The 9,531-nt window shown below is 33.8% G+C and overlaps 1 protein-coding gene across 2 annotated transcripts; it reads right to left on the bottom strand.

Moving 5' to 3' along the window:
* Positions 1 to 339: 339 nt before the first annotated feature.
* LOC136808216 (uncharacterized) lies at positions 340 to 8,529 on the bottom strand. 2 transcript variants are annotated; one of them, XM_067064753.1, is made up of 5 exons: positions 7,614 to 8,529; positions 6,074 to 6,250; positions 4,491 to 4,618; positions 3,406 to 3,667; positions 340 to 706 (listed from the first exon to the last, which is right to left on the bottom strand). In XM_067064753.1, the coding sequence occupies exons 1-5, from the start codon at positions 8,508 to 8,510 to the stop codon at positions 629 to 631; spliced, it is 1,542 nt and encodes a 513-aa protein (XP_066920854.1). In that variant the 5' UTR covers positions 8,511 to 8,529; the 3' UTR covers positions 340 to 628. The 2 variants fall into 2 exon arrangements, 1 of the variants encoding a protein (XP_066920854.1); XR_010846843.1 differs by having other exon boundaries at positions 371 to 1,488; positions 3,237 to 3,667.
* Positions 8,530 to 9,531: the final 1,002 nt, after the last annotated feature.

Here is a 9,531-nt window from a genome sequence, read left to right on the forward strand (position 1 = left end):
ATTCTTATACAAAAACAGTTCCTACGAAAATTCCAAACAACAAAATGCTTCAATTTGAAAAATATAGTTGAGAATTTGGAAACCAAAATTGCCGATTTCCATTCCCGTATAAAAAGAAACATTTGGCTCTTCCATAAAATGTTCGTACATGTCACAATGTCCGTGGGGTAAATCATCTTGCGGATCTTACAGTCCGCCTGACTAAAAGCTCAAAATTAAGAGTTATCATACAATACAGGGCCATTTAATCACACCATCCATTCTATCAAAAAGCCCTTAGTGGACCCCAAGCTAAAAAAAAAGAACCAAAATCCAGTGAGGCTCGCACGTATTCTGATTATGCATGAAATTTTCTGTTTTCTTTTTTTTTTTAATTTATAAAATTTACTTTATTCGAAATTCGAATCTTAAAAAATATTGACAAGGCGAAATGCGTATACAAAAAATTACTAGAAAATATTTACAAATTCAAGGTCAAGAAAAACGACCAAAATATAAAATTACCAATAAAAAACACGAAAATATTTTAAATTGAACGGAACCATAAAAATGGAAAAGTTACAACAAAAACACTTATTGCGTCAAATTTATACAAGACAGGTGAGGTAATACAAAAATGTTTTAAATTTCATTTGACACCATTTGAAGATTTATTCAATGTTCCGTTTATACTGCTCCTTCGCTTTCGTAAATTGTATCGACTTTCCTGAAAAGAAAAATTAATGTCAGCGTTATGACCATCCTCGATTTTGTGCGGGTTACTTTAAGGTTCCAAATAAACGGCCCCCCCCCCCGCTTGTTATTTTTCGAAAATTTACCAACCCCCCAGACCTTATTAGGACCCCCTGTTTATTAATTTTTATTCAACTTTCAAAGAGAAGGTCCCTTATTCTGCTCTAAATAGCCTGATTTTAGCCTATATTTACCTTATTTTTGGGTTTTCGTAATTACAATTTTGAAAATTTTCCAGCCCCCCCCTCCGTTTATTTGGAACCTTTCCAAATCGTTCCAGTCACTTATTTTTCTTCAAATAAATTTATTAATATCAAGTGAATATAAATGAAATACAATTGCAGCGAAATACAACGACGTGGTTTACTAGTCTATCATAAAGTAACAAAATCCTTTCGGAATAATAAAAAAGGTGCCAAGAAAGTGTTAAGAAAGGAAAGTGTCCTTATACTTTTGAGATAGCGTGTAAGGCAACTCAATATAAAACCTTATACATGCTTATAAGCATATGAAGGCTCAGATTTTCAGAATTCCTAAGCATAAAATAAGCATTATTATGTCAGCCTGAAATATCTTTCAAGCTGTCATTTTTTATCTGTTTCAAAAGGTTTGGAAGAGGTCAAGTAAAAAAAAGACATTCCACGGCTAGCTATATTCCACTGCTCCCAAAATCTGAACAAATTCTTTAGAAATTCTGAAATTCCACTTAAAACTTGGCTCGGGTGAATCATAAGCATGATTCATAAACATATAATACTAGCCGGTACCCGGCGTCGCACGCCGGTTAAGCTGTAGCTGAAAGCACTAAAAGTCCTTTGGATGTAACCTGAGATCAGATTGCGAATGTTTTCTGCACACCACGCTGAAGCTCTAAAGGGATGTGTGAAAACAAACAATCTGACGAATATGCAATCTCGAAATCGTAAGGACCGCGTTCGTCTAAAAGGACTAAGAACGACAACAAAGTTGCGGGATTGTGTTCATGAATAGGGTGCTGTATCAGTTTTTAGCTTTCCGGCGCACAACAAGATTCTTGTTGTAGAATTTTCCACGGGAGGACTATATTTTCCTCTTATGTATAATTTTCAAGCGCCTTCAGAGGTTTACCGTGCGCGTAAGAAAATTATGAACAGCTGTTATCAGGTTATTTGGATGTTGAAGCTGGCTTAAAAAAACGATCAAATGAATAAAAAGATATCTTCAAAGTTTGACTCTAACCCTCCCTAGGAGATCTTTTTCTCGCTTCGCTCGCATTAAACACGCCGTCCAGTTTTCGACAATACACCTTATCGGAAATTCCACAAGAACAATTGCGCTAAAATGGATCCGTTGAAATTGGGAGGTAAACATAAATGGTAGCGCGAGTAGCGACGGTATGGCTAGCAATCCATGGAGTACGCTTGCGTAGTACGGCCCAGCTTCAGCACTACATTTCCGTCACGTAAATATACTACATGAGTTCTAGACCTGTATAAAAGTTCCCGCTTAAAACAAGAACTCATTTGCTTATATCTGGCTTGTTTATGTTCCTAAAAATACACTGAATTTGAAAAAAACAAACAAAACAAAGCTTTCAAGATGCTAGCAGAAGCTATTAGAAAGAGAAAAACAACAACTTCGGTGGTTCTTCAGTTGATTTGGAGGCTCTTTTGGCATCAACATTTTGGGTGTTTTGTAAGGCTTTTTGCCTGAAAACCGCAATATCGAGCTTTGTTTACCTCCCAAAAAATGTTGCGTAGCAACAACGCGAGGAGGTGGAATTTCCGATAAGGTGTATTTGAGAAAATGTCATGGTAAAGAGGAGTGAAACGTAGAAATTAAAATTCTTTAGGAAAAAGCGGGAAAGCCACAAAGAATCGTGCAACTTTGTTTTTATCAGATTTAAAAAGATAAATAAGTCAATTCTAAATTGCTTTTTTTAAACCCTTGTCATAACTTTTCGAATTTAAACATGTAAAATGACGTACACATTTTTTAACACTTAAATGTTTTTATATGAAGAAAGAGATGGACTAATTTCTTCTCTTGCTTTTTATCGCCCTTTGAATGCTGTTATTGTTCGACAAACTTTCTAATTTTTATGTTTTGATTTACATTTGAAATGTTCTTTCTATAATAGAAACTTGTTTTGTTTTGAAAAGAATTCGAATATCATTAATAAATACGATCGTTAAATACATTCGAATACATTTCAAACAAAAGAAAAGAGAAAAACAGGATCGGGCAAAGCTGGGCAGAAGTTAAAATTACTAAATGTAGATGGGTCTTAAATTTCAAAACAAAGGCTGAATAAAGTCTAAACCAGGCTCTATCCGATCTGTCAATCAAAACAAACTTATCGAGAACAAAACACTGCTTGTGAAATCTTTTGCAAATGGCGCGAATCTAATAGAACAAATTTGTGGAGCAAGAGACTAAAAGTCACAATTCTAAAACACAAACAAAGCGAAAACGAAAGTGGTGACACACAGACACACAAAGCACCGCTATTAATATATAGAAACATAAGCTGATAAGCTATGCCTGGATGTTGTGACAACTTAAGCATACACGAGCCTGACCAAGGGGCAGACACTTGCTTATAAAAAAACATGTATGCATTCATTCAGTATCTTAGCCCATAGAACAACAAATTAATTTGGTTTCACCTTATAAAAAGAGAAAGACACTTACGTTCAAATTTTCATTAATTGTATTCAAAACACAAAATTTTCTTCGATCTTTCTTTTTGGAAGATGAAGACGAAAAAGATGGCGGAGTCGGTGTGTCATTCAAAACATCATCGTCATCCGAAAATTCTGCTAATCGTGAATGATTTTTCTTCTCCTTTGTGGTGATGGTGGAGAGGGATCTGTATATATTTTCTGTTTGTTCAGCTAAGAGTGATAAGTTGACTTTGTGTGGTGTACTTGTCACAAACGAACTAACTGTCATTCTAAAAAATAAAAGAACAAATTTTCAGAGTGGCATGATAGTAATTAGTAAATATGGTGTTTATCTGGCGGCTATTGGTGGAGCCAGGACTGAGGAAGTTTATCCCTTTTTCTATTTGCACTAGACCTGAAAATTCGAATGCTGCGGAGCGCCACACATACTCTCAGCTTTCATTCAGTAACTTAAAACCTAATCAAATTACCCAATCTAAGCTTCTCATTGGCGTTGACTGGAATCGAACCCACAACCCTTGGATTAAAGGCGAATTTTCTACCGACTGAGCTTCTTGATAGAGCCTCTCGTAAATAAGCTAGAAAATAATGTAAAAATACACCCCCTTCTCACAGACCCGGTAGGATTTTTTCAGCCAGTGGGGATAGAATTAACGGACTGAAACTCAATGGGATTGATATTCCCATATCTTTTATGGCTGGGGATTTCAATTTTGTTTTTAAGTCAGAAAATTCAGTGGGGATGGGAAAAATAGTAAATATTTTGCAGCGAGGATTATTTTATTTGATTATTTTCAGTGGAAACAAAAAATAATTTTCCACCCGAAACCATATTTTGGCCGATATTTCCAGTGTGAAGGGGTCCCACTGGGTCTGTGAAAAGGGGTGTAAATATGTACAAAAAAGAGATTTCTATAGGGCTTCATTACTTTACATGATATTATTGATACCTTTATCCAAACATTAGGGTTATCACTCCTTCCTGGAAATCTCCACTTTATACCCCTGATTAGATGTTGAAACAACGTTATGTGCTAATTAGCACTCCCCCCCTTTTCCTCCCGATTTATTTTTATTGGCGAATTTTCTTACTCTAATTTCTTGGCAGCTTCAGCGAAACGTTGTTGATGTTCTATTTGTTGTTGATGTTGATCCTTTTTGATGATTGTTTTCTCCAGAGATGTTGACGAGTCTGTTTCATCTAAACAATTGGTTGTCACCTGTGAAACAAGTGATACTTTTATGGACCTACCTGGTTATGCATTTAACACATATAATTGATATCTACATAAGCGTGACCATTAAACAATCATTTAGAACACAAATAGTGACGATCTATTAAAATTAGTCGTTTGTTTCTTATAAAAAAAAAACACGTTTAAAAACCAAAATTTCATGCGGTTGAAATATTCTTTCATATTCAAGACTTCAAGAGCAAAAATACATATCTCATCAAAAAAATCATTTTAAGAACATTGATGTATGCTTATTAATAGTGATTCTTATAGATAAATATGCGTTTTTTGAGCTGAAAATTCTTTTTTTACAAAAATCTGCTTGAGTCATCTTTAACCTACTTTCATGCAAAAATTCAGAAAAAAACAAGTCCAAAAAACCCTTTTTTTAGCCGTTTTTTAGCTGAAATTTACCCCAAAATTTTTTTCTCCAAAAATCGAGCTCCCGTCACATTCGAGGGTTTATAGTTATGCATCTTTGTGCCCAAAATCATGAAGAATAAAAGAGCCAATCTCGAGAAAAGCTAATACCTAAGTAATTGATAATGTGCTTATAAAAAATTATAGAATATGGCCAGTTTTTCTATAAAAACACGCCAAGCAACCAAAATTTCATGTCGAAACACACATATTCTGTAAAAGTAAGCCCTCCTGAGCAAAAAAAACATCTATCTCATAAAAAAATTGAGTAATTTGACTAAGAACATTGATGTATGCTTATTAATAGTGATTCTTATAGATAAACATGCGTTTTTTGAGCCAACAAAATTTTTTTGCAAAAATCTGCTTAAGCCATTTTTTACCTACGATGGTACCCTACTTTCATGCAAAAAATCAGAAAAAATTAATGACCTAATTTTTCACAAAGTCCAAAAAACCCGTTTTTTAGCCGTTTTTTGGCCCAAATTTGCCCAAAAAATTTTTTTTTTGAAAATCGGGCTCCGTCACATTCGAGGGTTTATAGTTATGCATCTTTGTGCAAAAAATCAGAAAAAACTAACGAGCCAATCACGAGGAAAGCTAATAACAAACGAACGAACGAACGAACGGACGAACGGACAAAGGTTAATTTATAGGACCTCCACCGGGGTAGGTCCAAAAAACGTCAAAGAAACTTGTACTTTGTACTTTTTCCAAAATTAGGTACTGGGTACGTGGAAAGTAAGGGTCGGCTTTTGACCTTCCTAAGTCTCTGTAGGTTACCTTTAAGAGTATGGAAACCATGATAAAAGTCTATGTTTAGGAAATTTTTCGAAAAATGTTTAACTCAAGGGTCACTTTTTCGCGAAAATTTAGTCGTTTTAAGGGTCGCTTTCCAGAAGGTTCGGCTCAAACATTACGTAGATCTTTGATACTCGAGAAAACGAAAGAAACATATTATATTATTACCGTAAAATTAAAACATAAAGAGATTTAGAGAGGTGAAATATACAAACTAACCTGCGAGGTAGTTTGCTGAATCTTTCTCAACTCAGTCACTTGTAATTGGATTTCTTGTAACATTCCATAATTGATTTTATTGAAATCTTTGTAACGAAAAATGAAAATGCCAAGAATAATTGTCGCCAATACCAGAAAGATTTTTCGCAGAACCCAAATTCTCTCGTGCATTCGTTCCTGTATGGAAAAAAATACAGTTATGTTTTAAGTCAAATTAAGGGCTTTCTCGTATCGTACTTACCTATAACAAACCAAAAGTTCCCTTAACAATCAAAAGCGCCAAAATCACCAAAAAGTGGCTATTATTAATTTTTGTGATTTTGCTTTTGAATGTTAGGGGAATTTGGTTATAGGTAATTACGGTAACTATTCGGAAAATTTTCGTATTCTCAAGGCAATAATATTTTTTGTTATCAAAGGCAAAAGAATAACATCTACGTTATTCCCAAGAGAAATTAAACACGACAAACTTTGTCTGCTTTGTTTGGAGCGCGTTATTTTATCAAACCAACCAGAATTGTCGTTTTTTTGACAGGGAAAGTACTTAAATCTGATTGGATGCGATAAAACGAGCCGCAACGAGAGTTGTTTGCAATCAGACGTTTGTATAAGCATGAATTTATTATATACACTGGATAAACAACGTATAAAACGGTGGAAAGCGAACCATTGTCTTTCTTTTATTTAAAGTTTAAGAAAACAATCGAGGATCTAGCTTTGTCCGCAAAGGACAACTGTCATGGCGGCTCGAAGTTCTCTGATCTTGAAAAATGATTAATAATCTCACTTTTAAAAAGTCCTCATCTTTATCTATTTGTACATTTACTCGCCAAAAATTTGGAAATAAATGCTAAAATACTTAACGGATACATGTATTAAATCTGTTGTGACAAAAACATCATCAGACAAGAAAAATCAAACAAAGAGCCTAAAATGACACAGAATTTTAAGTTGGCGATATCTTTCTAACATCTTTCTGAGAAGAGCTAAGATCGACATATATCAGACTTGGGTGTCTTGGCTTCACCGTGGTATGAAAATATTTTGGAGGCTCGTGGTGGATCGGTGGTTTTATTGAGGTTAAATTTTGAAAAATTTCTGGTGTCAACATTCAATTTTTCATACATAGCATGTTTTTCGTATCTTTCTTGCAACTGAAACGTCATAACGGCACGTAATTAGCAATTATTTTGATGCGTTCGCCTCTCTAAGGAAAACTTAATTTTTATTTGGGAATTGAAATGACTGTGTTAGGATGAAAAAAATGATTAAAATGTTACGAAAAATCGTTTAATGAAGGAAGGAGAGTGAATAATAATTTTATTACTGCGGACAAGGCTAGAACATGAGAAATCAATGAAAATATAGCTCGTTGGTTATCCAGTGTCTATAATAAATTCTTGGTATAAGTGTAGTGTAAACTCGCTGAACGTCTGACACTCTGAGTATAGAAACATAAAAGTGAAAGTGAAAGTGAAAAGGCAAAATCGAGTAAAAAAATACTGGTAATGAGATTGATATAGTGATTATATAAACTCACAGAGGTTAACTGTTCAGATTCATCATCAACTATCTTTCCAACGAAAACTCTTTCTGATACAATCAACAAGGATAAAGCTGCAAAGAGCCAAAGTCGGCTACCAGACGTTTGGGGTGTACTCGTAAACAAATAACAAACAATGGTTGCTGTAAGGTAGAAAGCTATAGACTGAAATCCAATAAATTCACCCAAAAGCATATTTTGTACATTAGCCAGTTTCTCAAAACTTTGAAAGATGTTATCAAATGTTTCTGAGAACATTGTTTTTTGTTGTTGAGCTTGTTCACGAACTTCGGCAAATACATCTTTTGCTGATTGAGCTGATGTCAATAGTGTTTCTTTCAATAAATTCTCATTCTTGATGATATCTTGTTGGTTTTGTAAACTTTCTTCTTGTGCTGACAAAACTTCTTTTTGTTGTTGAACAGATTTAGATAATACATTCAGTGCTTGTTTAGAACTTTCCGATAATTTCAAGATGGTATCCTCAGTTTTATCTCTCCAAATTTCACTTTGAAAGTAGAAACATATATCGGTCACTTGACCAAAGAATTGTGTATATGTGTTAAAAGCAATAGGTGACATTTTATTTGTACATTCTCGAAAAGTCTCTAACGTACATCCATAAGTGTCCATACCAGATTTCTCTAAATGGCAATTAGCAAATTGAAGAGCTAAATAACTTTGATGAATATCACTCATTTGTCTACAACTTTCATCTATATGATCCAATGCTGCACGCCAACATTTTGAATTTTTGAATCGAAAATCTTTATCAAACTGTTCGTAAGTTTCTCTACCTCTCTGAACACGTTTCTCATCAGCTGAAAACTCAAACTCTTTTGTTGATGTTGATACCACCATATAATAAATGCAAATTAGTTGTAACAGAAACATTTTTCATCGATCTTTATCTAAATTACATAAAAATTATAAATGATAGAAACATGGTTAGTAAAAAGACAATGTAGAGCATATAAAATATATCATGTCATGTAATATATCATGTAAATGGTTTATTTTTGCCCTTGTCTTTTTACCCAATATTCAATTCATTCATTTTGCTCGACTTTAGAATTGCAGATTTAAGATTTGGGAAGAATAATCACGATTAATTTTTTGTCAAGAAATTGTAAGGAACTTATTCACCCTTGTATTCTCTTTTCTTAATAAAGTCAGACTCAGGTAAATTATGGCATGTCTCAAAAACATGAAAATTAGCAAGTATTTGCATGTAGAATTAACAAATATAATTATTATATATCTGGTAAGATTTTTTTTAAGTAAACTTTATTGAGCCATGTGTGTAAAAGACTCAAAATGCCTCATCTTGTAAGAACCAGAGAATGTGAGTTTGTCTTGAGTATGACAGAGTTACGGGGGATACTAGCTTTGGCAGATGACAGGTATGTCTGAGCCAAAGTTTGAAAATAGACCCTTAGAGAGGCTGAATTTCGAAAACTTTGTCAAATTTTGATGTTTTTAAAATTTTGCTTTTTAATGGCTTTTTTACCCCTTTCAGGGACTTTTGAGAGTGTGAAAAAGGGACCCTTAATGGCTTGCACATACCCCCACCCATTTTGTTGTCTTTGTGAATTTTAGAATATCAATTTAAAGAATACAAAATTTAAAAGTTGAGAAATGTAATTGGGAGCCGCAAATTGAGTTTAAGCCCCTTGTTGCACTGGTGCAGGTATCAAAATTTTCTAGCATTTAATTGACAAACTCATCCTTTAAAAAAAATATTAACCAAGGCAGACCAAGGTTTGAAATAATGATTTGAAAATTATTTTCAAAAAAGTTTAATAAACGCCTGGGCATTTATTCAAAGTAATATGGTACCTAAAAAATAGAAATAGCAGGGTGTTTGTACTTTTATGGTGTGATGGGATTAGCCCTTTTTTAATACTTTAATCGT

Source organism: Clytia hemisphaerica, unplaced genomic scaffold (assembly GCF_902728285.1).
Source record: "Clytia hemisphaerica strain Z4C2 unplaced genomic scaffold, Clytia hemisphaerica genome assembly, whole genome shotgun sequence".
Lineage (NCBI taxonomy): Eukaryota > Metazoa > Cnidaria > Hydrozoa > Leptothecata > Clytiidae > Clytia > Clytia hemisphaerica.